Source organism: Sorex araneus, chromosome 6 (genome assembly GCF_027595985.1).
Source record: "Sorex araneus isolate mSorAra2 chromosome 6, mSorAra2.pri, whole genome shotgun sequence".
Classification (NCBI taxonomy): Eukaryota; Metazoa; Chordata; class Mammalia; order Eulipotyphla; family Soricidae; genus Sorex; species Sorex araneus.
Window position 1 is genome coordinate 28,470,419 of NC_073307.1, and position 17,182 is coordinate 28,487,600.

At 49.6% G+C, this 17,182-nt stretch overlaps 1 protein-coding gene across 5 annotated transcripts in view; it reads left to right on the top strand.

Moving 5' to 3' along the window:
* The window catches only part of P4HA2 (prolyl 4-hydroxylase subunit alpha 2), a 47,991-nt gene that overhangs the window by 15,772 nt on the left and 15,037 nt on the right, over window positions 1–17,182 (top strand). For all 5 annotated transcript variants that reach the window (XM_055142778.1, XM_055142779.1, XM_055142777.1 and 2 more), the window contains 4 exons: window positions 4,027–4,164; window positions 6,910–7,149; window positions 11,864–12,057; window positions 12,763–12,939. In XM_055142778.1, coding sequence (XP_054998753.1) covers window positions 4,027–4,164; window positions 6,910–7,149; window positions 11,864–12,057; window positions 12,763–12,939 — 749 coding nt within the window. The remainder of the gene's footprint in view (window positions 1–4,026; window positions 4,165–6,909; window positions 7,150–11,863; window positions 12,058–12,762; window positions 12,940–17,182) is intronic.

Here is a 17,182-nt window from a genome sequence, read left to right on the forward strand (position 1 = left end):
GGAGAGGACCACTGGGGACTTTGCTAGTGAGAAATGTGCACTGTGAAGGGATGGGTGTTAGGACATGATATGACTGAAACCCAATCGCGAACAACTTTGTAACTGTGTATCTCACTGTGATTCAATAAAAAATAAAAATAAAAACTCAATGCAATGAATGGGGAAAAAAAAGGAATGTGGGCCATTAAGGTGGTGAGATAATAATCTCCTGTTGTCTGGATCCAGCTGGGCCTGGGTCATCCAAGTTATGACCACCAAGGCCTCCCTTGTCACCTTTTATACTAGGTGATTCCTTTATTTAAAGGCCATATTCCTAATCATGCACTATTCATTTTCCCTTGTCTCTGTCATTCCCCCCTGTTCAGCAGAGACCTCCAAATGTAACAGGGGAATAGGGGGAAGAAATCATCTGGCTGCTTCCTGCTGAAAAGGGTCAGTGTTTCGGGCTGCACATGGAGCCCCTTTAAAAAAAAAAAAGAAAAAGTCTGTCCATGGGCCCTCTATGGAAGAGTCAGATGGAATGTCCAATCTGGGCTACATCAGCATCTGTATGTATGACAGTTAATTTATGTCAGAGAAGGTAAGAGCATATGGTGGCTATCACTTTATACCTGTGAGTGAGATGGCCTTTATCACAAAGATCAGAAATAAGTATTGGTCAGGAGTGGAGAAAGGGACCTGTACACTTCTGGAGGGAATGATAACAGGTCCAGTCTCTTTGGGAGTCAGTATGGAGGTTTCTCAGGATGCTAAAAATAGACTTACATTATCCAGAAATCCAACTCCTATGTATTTATCTGAAGAATTAAAAAATTGTTACCTCAGAAGGAGGCATGGCGCCTTAGGCTTACTGTAGTGCTATATATTTTAATCAAGATGTGGAAAGAAGAGCCCAATGATGAATAAAGAAATTGTATATTTACACAATGGAAAATTACTCGACTATTAGAAAAGATGAACTCTTGCCAGTTCTGACACCATTGATGGAGTGGGAGGGAATTATGCTAAGTGAAATAAATCAGAAAGAGAAAAGATAAATCCTAGATGATCTCACTCATATGTGGGATATAAAGAAACAAGGCAAAACAACAGACAAAACCAACCCAAAGCTAACCGTTGAACTTAGATCACAGAACTACACATTTGCGGGGGGGTGGGGGGTGGGGGGGTGAACTCACTGCACAGCAGGGGTCTAATGTGGGGGTGGTCTAATGTGGGGGTGGAGGGATATTGGCACTCTGGTGGGGGTGAAGTGTAAAAAAGCCCTCCGAGATACATAGAGATAGTGAGGTAAACCAATGTTGCTTCAGACTTAGAAATTGAGTTCAGTGGGTGGATCGGTGGGCCCAGGTAAGGTGGGTAACCCTGGCCTCACCTAGATTCACTTCCATCCATTTCACAAATCTATGTTTTATTTGTGAAACAGCCTAAATTTTTTTCCTCTTCAATTTTCCAGTTTTTCTAAATTCCCACTATGTGTTCTTCTGTAATATCATAGCTTGCCATCCTGAAATAGGAGAAATGTCATTGGACTGGGAATTATTCTAAATTATCAACAGTTTTCTCATGGATTCATATCTGTAACCATCTCTTGATTATTTGTTTTTTTTTTTTTTTTTTTTGAGCCCCAACCCAACAGTGCTCAGGGCTGATTCCTGGCTCTCTGCTTAGGGATCACTCCTGGTGGGCTCGGGCGACCACATGGGGTATTGGGAATTGGCTGCATGTAAGGCAGATACCCTAGTATCGCTCTGGCCCTCTGATTAAAAACAAATTTATTTTACTTGAATCACAGTGAGGTACACAGTTCCAAAGTTGTTTATGATTGAGTTCCAGTCATACAATGTTCCAGTACCCATCCCTTCACCAGTGTACATTTCCCACCACCCAATGTCCCCATTTTCCATACCCCCCCATGTCTGATTATTTTTAAAATCAATCTCCAGAAGTGGTATCTATTTGCAGATCAGAATATGTTTGTGTTTCTTTTTTTTTTTTTTTTTTAGCCTGGGCTATGCTTGGACTTTTCCTGTGGTTGTATTTCCTATGTGCTGAAACTTTCCTCTGGACAGAAGAGGGCGGAATGGGCCCACATGGCCCCTGCTGACCCTTAGCTTCATTCTCAGTCTCCTGAATTCTCTGCTTCTCCCTGTGATGGGAGAGGAGATAAACTTTGGAGTAGTCGCCTCTGGCCGAGGCATTTCAGCCTGTGGAGCAGACTGGGCTGGGTTTGGCTGAGGGCAGGGAGGCCTCTGGGGAGGGCTTGTGAGCTCAGCCCGGCTGGCGCCTTGCCCAGTGAGCTCACTGCCTCAGGAACCCTGACTGCCTTTCCCAAACCCCACCTCCCGCCCGGCCTGCGCCTGCCCGGAGCTCGGAACTGGCTGTTCCCTGTGCCGTGGGAGACTCAGCCTGTCCCCAGATCTCCTCACCAGCCTTGTCCTCCATTCCCCGCCCCCCTGTCAACAGCTGGTTCCTTTTGGAAAACTACCTGGAGGAGACAGCCCCGCCCACAGAGCGGGAGCAGCTTTTCCTTCTGTTTCTTACTTCTTGACCCTGAACTGAGAGGGCTGAGAGGGCCGTGCTAATGTTGTGGCTTTTTTAGTGTGTGTGTGTGTGTGGAGGGGGGAGGGCCGGGGGGGAGGGGGGAGCGGGGAATGACATATTTTCTTTTTCCTGGATTCCCAGCTCATCAGAGCTCCAGGCCTTGCAGCCTGCACAGGGTAGCAGCCTGGTGATCTCTGGGCGTGGCTGCGAGTGGGTGTTTGAGGGCAAGGGGAGCAGATGACCCTGGATGCTGCTGCTGGGGGAAGAGGCAGAAGAAATGCCTGTGGGGGCCCTTCTTCACCCCTCTCCTTCACCCCCAAATTGCCAACTCCCAGCAGACTTGATTCAGCGTGGGAGGACGGGCCCCACCCGGAGGTGCATGCCTGGCTTTGTAACCAAGGATCCAAAGTCCCAGGACAGCGCCTTGGGATCTGGAGCTCCCCTGGCTCCAGGCCATGGTCCTGGGAGGTCAGACTGGTCCGAGTGGGAGGGGGGCTCCCTAGAGAGCGGAGCAAGACCCAGTGTGGTCTCTCAGTGGCCTCTGCTGGACCGCCCGGTGCTGCCTCAGCACTTGGCCTGGCCTGACCCTGTGAGCCTCACGCCTCTCTCCCCTTCCCAGCCACTGGGGGCAGCACTGAGCCTTCAGGGCAGACCTGAAACTTGCCCCTCGCCACCTCCTTTCACCTGAGAAATATTTACGCATCTCGCCCGTACATAAAATAGGCACTCAAACCAAACAGCTACTGATAATATATCAAAGGAAATTTATTTATTTATTTGGTTTTTGGGGCCTCCCCAGCAGTGTTCTGGGCTTACTCATGGCTCTGCGCTCAGAAATTACTCCTGGTGGACTTGGGGGACCATGTGGGATGCCGGGGATTGAGCCTGGGTCAGCCTCATGCAAGGCAAACTCCCTGCTACTGCTCTGGCTCCAGGAAATTTATTGAAAAACACTTTAGACTCTGTGTGTGTGTGTGTGTGTGTGTGTGCCCCGTCCCACAGTTTAAATCACTTAGTAGTAAGGGCCAGAGGTCGGTGATGAGTTTCTAGCTGACCACCCCTGTCTCTTGGGCCACTCAACCTGAGAAGTGGCCCAGAGGTGGCTGGCCTGGAGCCAGAATGTCCATGTTGCTCATTTCTACTCAGGTCTGCTTAAGTTCCTCCTCACCTCCCCCCGCCCCCAAGTCAGCCCTGAGCCCCCAGCCGTCAGCATCCATGTCTTCTGTCCCTTCTGCTGCTGCCAGTTGTGACGGTGCTTGGAGCCAGAACTCCCAGACTCATGCGCTGTGCCGCACGCAGAGTCTCCGATTGCTTCCAGATGCACCGCCCAGGCAGGCAGCACGGAGAGATGCGAGAGAAGCGCGTCTCGGGGCTCTGGCAGGGGCGGTGGGGAGGCTGCCCTCACCAGAGACCCTCCGGTGGCTGCTGTGGGACCCCCCCATGGCTGTAGGCTGACATGTGGCATCCCTCTCTCCTTCAAAGGGTTTATCGCCAACCTCTCCGTGCAGCGGCGCTTCTTCCCCACAGAGGAGGACGAGGCAGGAGCTGCCAAGGCGCTGATGAGGCTGCAGGATACGTATAGGCTGGATGCAGAAACTATCTCCAAAGGAGAACTCCCAGGTACTCAGTCCTCAGGGGTGGCTGCCCCTCGCGTGGCACTCGGGGGCCACACAGGGTTGGAGTCACCTCAGATTTGTGGTCTCTGCCCTTAGGTACCACGGCACCTCAGGCTGGCACTTTCCCAGGTTTCACATGTTACTAGTCTCCCGTCATCCCAATGCCAGCAGCTCTCTCACCCCTGCCCAGCTGCTTCCCTCACACGTGAGCCCAGAAATCCTCCTCTGTTGCCTCAGGGAAAGCCAAGTTTCTGCCCCCCAGAGAAAGCCTCTGTCCCCCAGAATCCCGCTCAGGTGCATCCCGACCCATTCCCGTCTGCCCCTATCCGATTCCTTCTTGCCCAGGGCTGGTCTTTAGACTCGCCACCACTGTCCCTGGCCCTAAACTCTGCGCGCTTCCCCCTGAGTTCACACAGGCTCAGTTCCTACTCACCTTCCAAACACCTGCCACAGAACTCCCAGAGAGTGTGTGTCTGCTGCTGACCCGTGTCTGTCCCTCCTGCCTAGGCTTCTGAGGAGCTGTGGACAAGCTTTCTCCACTGTCTGGTTTCTGTGTCCTGAACACTCAGTCTGGCCTTCACCCCTTCCATCTTTTTGGTTTGCTTTTGGATTTTGGACCACTCCTGTCTGTGCTCAGTTTTTCTCTTTTCCCCTGGCTCTATACTTGGGGGGTGGGGGGGTCACACCTGGTAGTGACCGGGATCAAACAGGGTTGGTTACATTCTAGGCCCCAGCGTCAGCTTCTGCACTATCTCTCCGACCCCAGTCCACATCTGTCTTTAAATTGCCTGCTCGCCTCTCTCATCTCATACCCCAGCAAAACACTCCCTTCCCTGCTGAGCCAGAACCCTCGGCCTATGGAGGGTGCGTCTTCTGTCGTGGAGGCCCTGACTCCAGCCTCCTGGCCACTCCTTTCTTAAGCAGTTTATTAAAATATTGTTCTCTGCTTTCATGGCTTGACTACTTACAATCCTCCTGAACTCATGCAATTACTTGATTTCCTGATCCTGATCACGTGCTTGATATCCCGGGCCAACTCCAAGTTCCTTTCCCAGGAGCACTCTCTAGGGGGTGATACTCAATTTGGCTTCTGGGGAGGATGCCAAGTGCCTAGGGCTATTCTCAACATTCTCTGTATCTCTAGGGCATATTGATAATAACTACTGCTTATTAGCTTCCTGGGCACGAGAGGAGGATCTTTATGCATCATCATTTTGAATTCTTGGCATAACTTCTGCAAAATCATCTGTTTGGAGATGAGGAGGCTGAGAATCAGAGAGGCTGAGGAACTCTTGCATAGTCACACAGCTGATGGGTGCCGCAGCGAGACTCATATAGGCTGGATTTTTGTCTCGCTTACTCCGCTGTGCCACTCTGCCTCTGATAAAGTCCTGGGGCTGCAGAGCTAGAGATCTGTGGAGGTCTGTGGAGAACAGACAGGGTGTCAAGGAATCTTCTGATCTCTGAGCTGTTGATCCCATCTTGTATTTATTCTCCCCAGCTTCTTTTTTTTTTTTCTTTTTGGAGCACACCCAGCGATGCTCAGGCATTTCTCCTGGCTCTGCATTACTCCTGGCAGTGCTTGGGGGACCATATGGGATGCCGGGGATTGAACTTGGGTTGGCTGTGTGCAAGGCAAAAGCCTTATCCTCTGTACTATTGCTTCAGCCCCTCTCCCCAGCTTCTTATCTCTCATTATCCATTCCTGAGTTCTCAGGGTGAGCTGACCTTCTTCTCAGAGGCAGTCTGGCCCCTGAAGCTGGAGTTTCGTCCTGGAGTGAACACCATGCATAAGGACCCCACTCTGTACCCAGCTGGCTGCAAACAGACTGAGGACACTCCCCTTGCTTTCCAGAGGACCTGCTACTTCTTGTTCTCTGAGGAACGCATCCCTAGTCCCTCCCACCTTACCCACCCCTCAAAATATGCATCTTGTCATAGCTAGCACACTCTCCGTTTTGTCCTTGATCTGAGACTGTCTTGCTGGTTCAGTTTGGTGAGTTCAGCCCCCAACAGCAGACAACCAACAGTTCTAATGGTTGACGTTCCTCTAGGCTCCTGCCACCTGCTGGCCATAACTGGCACTGCACTTCTGCCCTTCCTCAGCTTCTGACTCACTCAGACTTACACATTCTTCCACCTCATCTGTCCTTCTCAGTGTTCTTTCTTCCCATTCCCCTCCCCTCCCCTCCCCTCCCCTCCCCTCTCCTCCCCTCCCCTTATCTTCCCTCCCCTTCCCTTCCCTCCCCTTTCTCTTTCTCATTTTCTTTTTTGGGTCACATTCAGCAGAATTCAGGGCTTACTCCTGACTCTGTGCTTGGGATCACTCCTAGCAAGACTCAGGAAACCATATGGGATGCTGGCCCTAACTCCTGTTTTTCACATTCAGTTCATTTTTCTGCCCTTCACGTGCACGTAGACTGCCCCCAGCAGTCACCTTCTCCTGTATGGACTTTCTTACTCTCCTGAAAACTACTTCTTGGTGGGCTTTGGGGGCTTCTTCAAAGCACAGACCCCTTCCCACTTGGGAGAAGGGGAGTTGGAGGCAAGAGGGACCATGCCCCTCGGCCCAAAGCAGTGCCAGCCTCACTCTGCCACCCTGCTACAGGCCCTTTGGGGGTATGGCCTGAAGCCGTGGTAGGACGCTGCTGTGGTCAGGTCCTTTGTCAGTGGCCCAGGCTTTCCTGGACATGGGCATCTCTCCCTGGCCCTGAGCTTCTTTGGAGCGTGACTGTTTCTCCTGCTGCAGGAACCAAGTACCAGGCACTGCTGAGTGTGGACGACTGCTTCGGGATGGGCCGCTTGGCCTACAACGAAGGGGACTATTACCACACAGTGCTGTGGATGGAGCAGGTGCTGAAGCAGCTGGACACTGGCGAGGAAGCCACCACCACGAAGGCCGAGGCCCTTGACTACCTGAGCTATGCTGTCTTCCAGCTGGGTGACCTGCACCGCGCCCTGGAGCTCACCCGCCGCCTGCTGGCCCTTGGTAAGGAGGTTCTGGGGGATGATAAGAAGAGGGTGGGGCAGCCGGGGGGACCATCTGCTGGCCCTCTTCCTGGGGCTGGGCCAGGCTCTCCTGTCACCTGCTCTGTGATTAGTGCCTCGCTGCACCCAGGCCTGGTTTCGCTGCCAGCTAGCTCTGTTCCCACCTCAGTTCTGACTGTAGAGCTGCCCCGTTCATTGCTCGAGATATCCAGGCCTGTGTCACCGGGCTCCTGCATGCCCCTTTCCGATCAGAAACCCGGAGCTGCAGGTCAGAGATTTTGCATATCATAGGCAGCTCCTGGGTGGGGCAACCTGAACGCCAGGGTGGCTGTGGTGACAGTGACCTGGCCATTGCTTAGGGACCTACAACCTGCCTGAAGGGACTTTCCATGAGACGGACATTGTAAGCATCTTGAGCTGTTTCATTGAAGGTTCTGAAATGCACCCTGTCTTTAAGCCCCAGAGTCCAAGGTCACCCAGGAGAGTTTCTTGTCACCCCTTTTGACTGAGAAATGCGTTATACTAGGGGCCTAGGGATGTAAAATGGGTACATAAATCATTAATTTTCTGATAATAAGCCACAAAGAAAAGAAGTTTCTGATTTTTGGGTCATCCAAGTACTACTCAGGGTTTGCTCCAAGTTCTGTGCTCAGAAGTCACTCCTGGTAGTGTTAGGGGGACAATGTGTAGTGGCAAGGATTGAACTGGCACTGGCTGTGTGAAAGACAAGTGCCTTAAATCCTTTTTCTCTGGCCCTCTATGACAGGCATTTTTCTTCTCTCTCTCTCTCTCTCTCTCTCTCTCTCTCTCTCTCTCTCTTTCTTCCTCTGTTTCTTTCCCTTTGGGAATTATGGTTCGCAATGCAGGCACTGAAAGGTTATCATGTATACCCCTTTACCTACTTTCAGCGCTTAGTTCTTATCCAGAGTGATCATTTCCAACTATCTTTGCCATAGTGGTCTCTTCTCTATCCTAACTACCCTCCTCATGCTTGTGGCAAGCTTCTTTTTTAAAAAAAAATTTATTGAATCATTGTGAGATAGTTACAAGCTTTCATGTTTGGGTTGCAATCTCACAATGATCAAACACCCATCCCTCCACCACTGCACATTCCCCACCACCAATATCCCGGGTATACCCCCCTTTCCCACCCTCTCCCTGCCTCCATGGCAGACAATATTCCCTATACTCTCTCTCAACTCTTGGGCATTATGGCTTGCAACACAGACACTGAGAGGTCATCATGTTTGGTCCATTATCTACTTTTAGCACAAATCTCCCATCCCTACTGGTTTCTCTAGCCATCATTTTCTTAGTGATCCCTTCTCTATTCCATCTGCCTTCTCCCCTCCGCTCATGAAGTAGTCTTCCAGCTATGGGGAAATCTTCCTGGCCCTTGTATCTACTGTCCTTGGGTATCAGCTTCATATGATGTTATTCTATACTCCACAAATGAGTGAAGTCCCTCTATGTTTGTCCCTCTCTTTCTGACTCATTCATGTCTTAGCATGATACTCTCCATGTCTATTCATTTATAAGCAAATGTCATGACTTCATCTCTCCTAACAGCTGCATAGTATTCCATTGTGTAGATGTACCAAAGTTTCTTTAACCAGTCATCTGTTTTAGGGCCTTGGGTTGTTTCCAGATTTTGGCTACTGTGAACAGTGCTGCAGTGCATATAGGTACAGATGTCATTTCTACTGTGCTTTTTTGCATCCTCGGGATATATTCCCAGAAGTGGTATTGCGGGGTCATATGGAAGATTAATTTCTAGTTTTTGAAGAACTGTCCATATTGTTTTCCAGAAAGGCTGGACCAGTCGGCATTCCCACCAACAGTGAAGGAACGTCCCTTTTTCCCCCACATCCACACCAGCACTGGTTGCTTTTGTTCTTTTGAATGTGTGTCAGTCTCTGTGGTGTGAGATGATATCTCATTGTTGTTTTGATTTGCATCTCCCTGATGACTAGGGATGTGGAGCATTTTTTCATGTGCCTTTTGGCCATTTGTATTTCTTTTTTGAGGAAACTTTTGTTCATTTATTCTCCCTATTTTTTGATGGGGTTGGAGGTTTTTTCTTATACAATTCTACAAGTGTCTTGTATATCCTGGATATTAATCCCTTATCAGATGGGTATTGGGTAAATATTCTTTCCCATTCTGTGTGCTCTTTCTGTATTTTGGTCACTGTTTCTTTTGAAGTGCAGAAGCTTCTTAGTTTGATGTAGTCTCATTTGTTTATGTTTGCTTCCACTTGCGTGGTCAGTGCTGTTTCATCCTTAAAGATGCTTTTAGCTTCAATGTCATGGAGAGTTCTGCTTACATTTTCTTCTATGTACCTTATAGATTCATGTCTGATATTGAGGTCTTTAATCCACTTTGATCTGACTTTTGTGCCTGGCATTAGACAGAGGTCAGAGTTCATATTTTTGCAGGTAGCTATCCAGTTTTCCCAGCACCACTTGTTGAAGAGGCTTTCCTTGTTCCACTTTGCATTTCTTGCTCCTTTGTCAAAGATTAAGTGCCCATATATTTGGGGGTCTGTGACAGGATATTCAACTCTGTTCCATTGGTCTACAGGTCTGTTTTTTATTCCAATACCCTGCTGTTTTAATTACTACTGCTTTGTAGTAGAGTTTGAAGTTGGGGAAGGTGATGCCACCCATCTTCTTTTTTCCAAGATTGCTTTAGCTATTCGTGGGGTTTATTGTTCCATATAAATGTCAGGAGTGTTTTGTCTATTTCTTTGAAAAATGTCATGGGTATCCTGATAGGGACCACATTAAATTTGTATAGTGCTTTGGGCAGTATTGCCATTTTGATAAAGTTAATTCTCCCTGTCCATGAGCAGGGGATGTGTTACCATTTCCTAGTGTCTTCCTTTATTTCTTTGGCTTTTTTATACTTTTGAAGTAGTGTTTTGTAATTTTCCTTGTATAGGTCCTTCACCTCTTTGGTTACGCTGATTCCAAGGTACTTGATTTTCTGAGGTACTATTGTGAACGGGATTGTTTTTTTAATGTCTCTTTCTTTCCTTTCATAATCTGTATATAAGAAAGCCATGGACTTTTGGATGTTGATTTTGTAGCCTGTTGTGGCAAGCTTCTAACCATTGACCAGCCCTTCTAACCCTTATTTCTATTGTCCTTGAGTATTAGTCTCACACTATTTTTTTTATATCCCACAGATGAATGCTGTCATTCTATGTCTGCCCCTCTCCCTCTGAATCATTTCATTCAGCAGCATACTCTCCATATCCATCCATTTATAAGCAAATTTTATGACTTTATTTTTCCTAACAGCTGTTTAGTATTCTATTGTGTACCATAGTTTCTTTATCCAGTCATCTGTTCTAGGGCACTCAGGTTGTTTCCAGATTCTAGCTATTGGGAATAGTGCTGAAATGAACAGAGAAATACAGATGACTTTTCTGCTTTGTGTTTTGGGCTTCCAACAGTATATTCCCAGAAATGGCATTGCTGGGTCACATGGGAACTCAATTTCTAGTTTTTGGAGGAATGTCCGTATTGTTTTCCAGAAAGGCTGGACCAGTCTACATTCCCACCGACAATGCATGAGAGTTTATTTCTCCCTGCATCTGTGCCAACACTGGTTGTTTTTGTTCTTTTTGATGTGTGCCAGTCTCTTTGGTATGAGATGATATCTCATTGTTGTTTTGATATGCATCTCTCTGGTAATTAGTGATGTAGAGCATTTTTTCATGTGCCTTTTGGCCATTTATGTTTCTTCTTTGGGGAAGTTTCTGTTCATTTCTTCTCCCCATTTTTTGATAGAACTAGATGTTTTGTTCTTCGAAAGTCCTACCAGTGCTAATGAGATGGGTATTGGGTAAATAATTTATCCCATTTCATGGACTATCTTTATATCTTGTAGACATACTTCTCAGATTTTTTTTTTTGGTTTTTTTTTGGGTCACACCCAGCAATGCTCAGGGGTTACTCCTGGCTTTGCACTCAGGAATTGCTCCTGGCAGTGCTTGGGGGACCATATGGGATGCCGGGGATAGAACCCAGGTCGGCCGCGTGCAAGGCAAACGCCCTACCCGCTGTGCTATCGCTCCGGCCCCTTCTCAGATTTTTTGAGACTTTCACATTTGGTTCTGCTGCCTCCTGCTGGTTCACAAGCTGCAGCCTCAGGAGTGAGGAGCAGACGGGGAGAGGAGTATATGGTTTCAGTCAGCACCTTGCCCAGGGAGTCACACTCCTGTTGCCTGTAGCTTTTGATCAGTCTCTGACATCTTTGGACTTACACTGAGGCAGGGCATGGTGGTCTCATCCAAGCCTTTGGTGTGAGGTGGCAGTGTCCCATGGCTGTGCTTGGTACTGCTGCTTCAGCCTGTGATGGTCTCCACAACAATGACTGCTCCAGGGGACACATGTCACTGCTCTTAACCAAGGTGGGGGGGTAGGACCAGCTTCCTCGAGATGCCCCCAGAGGGTGTGAGCAGGAAGCCACAGTGGTAGCTGGCTAAGCATCCCCCCTCTGTTGCCCCTCCCTCATCTCTGCCAGAGTAGGGGAAGCCGCTGCTGTCTTTTCTGTCCTGCCCAGCGAACCCCAGCTGAGTGCCAGGAGGGCAGTGCTCTACGTGCAAGGAGCCTGCCGGGAGAGAAACCGCTTACAGAATAATTTCTCTAAATGACCTAACAGATGTTTGTGGTTTCCTCTTCCTTCTTGTCCTTTGCCTTTTCTAGAGCCGAGCCACGAACGAGCTGGAGGCAATCTGCGGTACTTCGAACGACTGTTGGAGGAAGAGAGAGAGAAAACAGTATTGAATCAGACGGGAGCTGAGCCTGCCACCCAGGAAGGCTTCTACGAGAGGCCCTCGGACTACCTGCCCGAGAGGGACGTGTACGAGAGCCTCTGTCGAGGGGAGGGCGTCAAACTGGTGAGTCACAGGCACTGGCTCAGGGCCCCAGGCTGGGGACCTAGATGTTGCCTCTGGACTCTGTGGACTTGGGGAGCATGTTCCTTGGGCTGTAGGTCCTTTTCCACGCTGAGGCTGTCGTGGGGTTATTCTCTAAGGTGGATGCCTGCATCAGGTAGAGTTTTGGCCCTCTAAGTTATTCCTGAAACACCCCCCCCCCCCCCCGCTCCCATGCCCGTTACGCTGGGTTCCCCATTAGGAAGAAAACTAGGGATGTGAGTGTCGTGGGCCCTATGGGAAGCTGTGCAAAGCTGTTGCAAAAAGCCAGCAGTTGGCAGAGCTTGCACGATCCCTGGCCTTTGAGGAACTTGAGTTCCCTGTGCCAGCTCAGGGAGACTCAGGACTGAGGCAGTGCTCAGCATTTTCCATGATCGAGTCTCCATGGAGCCCCGCAACCCCCTACTCTGAGGCTTCCCCTTGCTGGCACCCTCAGAGCTGGTCACGTCTCTGTGGAAAGGGTCAGCGACCCTCTGTCCTAGGGCCTGTGAATGGAAGGAATTCTTGGGAGAGAAGTGGCATCTCATGATTTGTGGGGTGTCATTTCACAGTGGGATAACTGGGTCCCTTTTGTTTCATTTGTGCCATGGAGGAAGGAGCAACTGTTCGTCTTGGGGCGAGGGTGAGGATTTGGACTCAGTCAGGATCCTGTTATTCTCTGCTCCCCAGACGCCCCGGAGGCAGAAGAGGCTTTTCTGTAGGTACCACCATGGCCACGGGGCGCCACAGCTGCTCATCGCCCCCTTCAAAGAGGAGGATGAGTGGGACAGCCCGCACATCGTCAGGTACTACGATGTCATGTCTGATGAGGAAATCGAGAGGATCAAGGAGATTGCAAAACCTAAGGTAGATGTCTCTGCCCGCCCTTCTCCCTTCTTGTCCCAAGCCCTAAGCTGGTTTGGTGGCTCAGCCGCAGTGTGACCCTGTGAAATTGTGCAGCGTGTACTGGAGTCAGGGGCCGTTGAGCTGACATGTGCAGCCCAGAGCTCTGGGGTAGGGCCACAGTGAGAAGTGTGGCTGGCCTAGTATGAGGGCTAGAGGGGATGAGAGGTTTTAGGGTGCTGCAAGGCAGGATCCGAGGCACTTCTGATGAAGTGCAATGCCAAAGCTCGGAGGGGGATTAATGTGATCACAGCATTAGTTCTTTTATTTTTTTTTCCTTTTTGGGTCACACCTGGCGATGCACAGGGGTTACTCCTGGCTTTGCACTCAGGAATTACCCCTGGCGGTGCTCAGGGAACCATATGGAATGCTGGGAATCAAACCCGGGTTGGCCGTGTGCAAGGCAAATGCCCTACCCACTGTGCTATCGCTCCAGCCCCCAGCATTAGTTCTTACTCAACAACACATTGGTTTTTCCCATTTGCTCATAGCTTTTAAAATTTCTGGTGCTGGAGAGATATTGTAGTGGCTACGGCATGTTTCTGGCACACGACTGACCTGGTTCGATCCCCCCTCCCCCATATTGTACCCTGAGCCCTGCTAGGAGTGATCCCTGAGTACACAGCCAGGGGCAACTCCCGAACACTGCTGGCTGTGGCCCCCAAACCAAGAAAATTTTGGTTTTAAATACCCTTCCTGACATTTTCTTTCTTCCTTTCTGTAAAATTATTTTTTAGTGGGGCTTTTGGGGATGCTCAGGATTTACTCCTGGCTCTGCACTCAAGAATTACTCCTGGTGGTGCTCAGGGGACCATATAGGATGCTGGGGATTGAACCTGGGTCGGCTGTGTGCATGGCAAACACCGTACTTGCTGTACTATCGCTCTGGCCCCATCCCTGACATTTCTTGATCCATTTTATTTCCATTTAACTTTTTGTTACTGTCACAGGACTTTATTCCTTCATTATATTTTTTACTAGTCACATGATATTTGTTTACTTTTTTATACTCAACTACTGATAATAAACTGTATTTCATAGAGATAACTAATGTTTGTCAACTTAGGAGTGAAGAACCTATTCTAAGTACTTACCATTTATTAAAAGATTGAATCTTTTAAGCAGACTCTGACATTATTTTTGTTTTCTCCATGATGAAGTTTTGAATTGTGTGGGACAGGGGTAGCTATTGAACTCACTTATTCCTCTTTGGGTTTTTAGGTGATTTATTTAGTTTGTCTAGACAATGAAGAGCTGCAAATAAGGAAAACGTTATCTTCTCCTTCCTAATAGAGTTCTTTTATTTATATCATCTTATTGAACCACCTGGAGATTCTGTAGTATTGTTTACAAAAGGCATCCTTGTCTTGTTTCAGAGTTTCCTGGAAATTCCTCTAGTATTTCACTACCAAGTATGCAGCTGGCTGTTAATGTTTTATATATATATATATATGTATATATATCATCATGTTGTAAAACTATTCTATTTCTAGTTCATAAAAGATTTGCTACCATTTGGCATCTTTCAAAGACACCACTTGCTGTTATATCCCTACCCTTCTCCTATCACTGGTGATTAGGAGGGAGAATTTGGCATGATCCTTTATTGCTCTGTACATATTAGAATTGTGGTCAGAGAGCCCAGAATTGAAGGAGAGACCTAGTACCGCTTCCAACCCTGGCCCCTGGTCCACATCTGAGAATGACCTTGACTTAAGTACTAAGATTTCGAGCCAGTTGGTGGCATCATTGATGTGACCAAGGCATGTCTGAACAGGTTGTGTGTAGAGCAAAGCAGACCCACATTCACCTCCAGGTCAGTTCCATCCAGGGAAGAAAGTTGCTTTCCCCCTGCTTGGCCAGTTTCCTGGGATACCGCACTGCCCCTCAGACCCAGATCCTAGAGAATGTGTGTGTGTGTGTGTGTGTGTGTGTGTGTGTGTGTTTGCACATGCTTGCACACATATTCTCGGTGAGTGTATGTTCACATGAGTGTGTAATGTGGCAGTGGGGGCAGGGCAGTGTTGGGAAAGCTTGTCTTTGAACAGAAGCCAGATGCAGAGCTAAGCCCTTATGAGCTGACCTCTGCCTTCCGGAGTTCGTGAGGGACAGATGCTATTCTGGCTTTGAAGTAGGGCCCATGGGCTTAGTGTGGCCTGTGTGGAATGCCTGGCAGCTGCCTGTGTGTCCCCAGCCTACTTTCAAAATAGACCGTCTGTCCCCAGGAGCCGGGCCCAGCTGCCCAGAGCTGCCCGTGGGCATCAGGCCAGCACTCAGCTCAGATATTTGGAGGGGATCATGGCAGTGGCCGCAGTTGGCATCTGGGAGAGGCCGGCCTGTATTGAAGTTTAGCATGGGCCTGTGGGTGGCTCAGGGATCCTGTGGCATCATGTACCTGCCATATACCAGAACATGCAGCCCCAGCTGTGTCCAGTCTTTGCCTTGATGCGTCTTCTATCCTCACTTCTCCCCAGCCCTTCTGCTGCTCCTGCTCTGTTCTGGTCAGCTTGTCCCTGACCTGTGCCTCATCCTTCTCATTGTCTTCTTTGCTTTGGGGGTTGGGCTTGGGCCATGCCTGGCAATGCTCAGGGACTATACCTGGCTCTGTGATCAGGGTTGAGTCCTGGTGGTGCTCATGGGGACCATAGGTGGGGCTGGGGATTCAACCTGAGTTGGCCACATGTAGAGCAAGCACCCTAACCCCTGTGCTAACTCTCTACCCACCAACATCACTGTCACTGTCACTGTCACTGTCGTCCCGTTATTCATCGATTTGCTCGAGTGGGCACCAGTAATGTCTCCATCGTAAGACTTGTTGTTACTGTTTTTGGTAACAAACACACCACGGTTAGCTTTCCAGGCTCTGCCGTGTAAGGGAGATACTCTCGGTTGCTTGCCGGGCTCTTCGACAGGGGCAGAGGAATCGAACCGGGTCGGCTGCATGCAATGCAAACACCGTACCCATTGTGCTATCACTCCAGCCCACCCACCAACATTCAGATTCTATATGTCCCTTGCCTGCATCCCTGCTTCTCACTGGCTGAAGGTTGGATCCAGACCACAACCCTAACCTGCCTCTTCAGCCTGTCTTTCTCTTACCTGGAGAGAAAACATGTACCTACCATTCTGACCTACCCGCTTTAAGCCACTGGTTTAGCCTCAGGCCTTTAGCACTTTTCCTTCCCCATTATGTCATAGCTCCCCTCCTTGGCGAACTGTTCCTTACTCCTCCACTCTCGGCTGGATGGTTCTCTCCTCTTGAAAACATTCTTGGCTCTACACACTGTCCTCACAGGAAGCTGGTTCCCCTCACCCAGCTTCCCAGCCTTCCTCCAGTGACTGAATTCTGGGAGTCAGGGCCACATCCTGGTGATTCAGCACAGCGTCAAACGCATAGTAGACACAGTGCACCCACTGCAGTGAAAGGAAGAGCTGTTGAGGTGGGGGCGCCTGGGCACGTGGCCCACTCAGGTGTCAGGGGAGGATGCAGCTGGAGCATCAGGGCTGTCTCTGGGGAGCTGAGGTAGGTAGAGGCTATGTAAGTGGGTTGGGTGGATCCCAGGTAAGTTTTTGTTGTTGTTGTTTGTTTTGGGGCCACACCCGGTGGTGCTCAGGGCTTACTTCTGACTCTGCACTCAGGGATCACTCCTGGACGGCTTGGGGGACCATAGATGGTGCTGGGAATGGAACCCAGGTCAGCCACGTGCAAGGCAAGCTCCCTCCCCGATGTGCTGTCTTTCTGGTCCTCCAGGCAAGCTCTTGTGTCAGCATGTGGAGTGCTTCCTTGGTTCTGAGTGAGAACTGTGTGCCTCCTGTCCCTGCTCCTGGCAGCTGTGTGACCTCCTGTGAGCGGGTGCACCAGGAGGGGTTGTGGGTGGGATTTGGGGCAAGGGAAGGATGATGGATGGTCAAAAGGGGTGTCTCAGAGATTGGCTCATGTGTCAGCAGTCTGGATGGAGTGGGAGCAGCCAGTGCAGGCGATCCTAGGGCCTGGATGGTAGGAGAGCTTGGAGAAAAGGGGCTGTCCAGGTAGCTGGGTTGGGGACAGAGAAGACGCCATTGGCATGATGGTCAGCCAGAAGAGAGAGGGTGTGTGGTGACCCGTCTGAGGCTGAGGAACTGGATTGTTTGAGCCTCAGACTAATGTCATGGCCTGGCTTGCAGAATTAGGGGGCTTTGCTCCAGCCCAAGCTGTGAATCTTCCTCC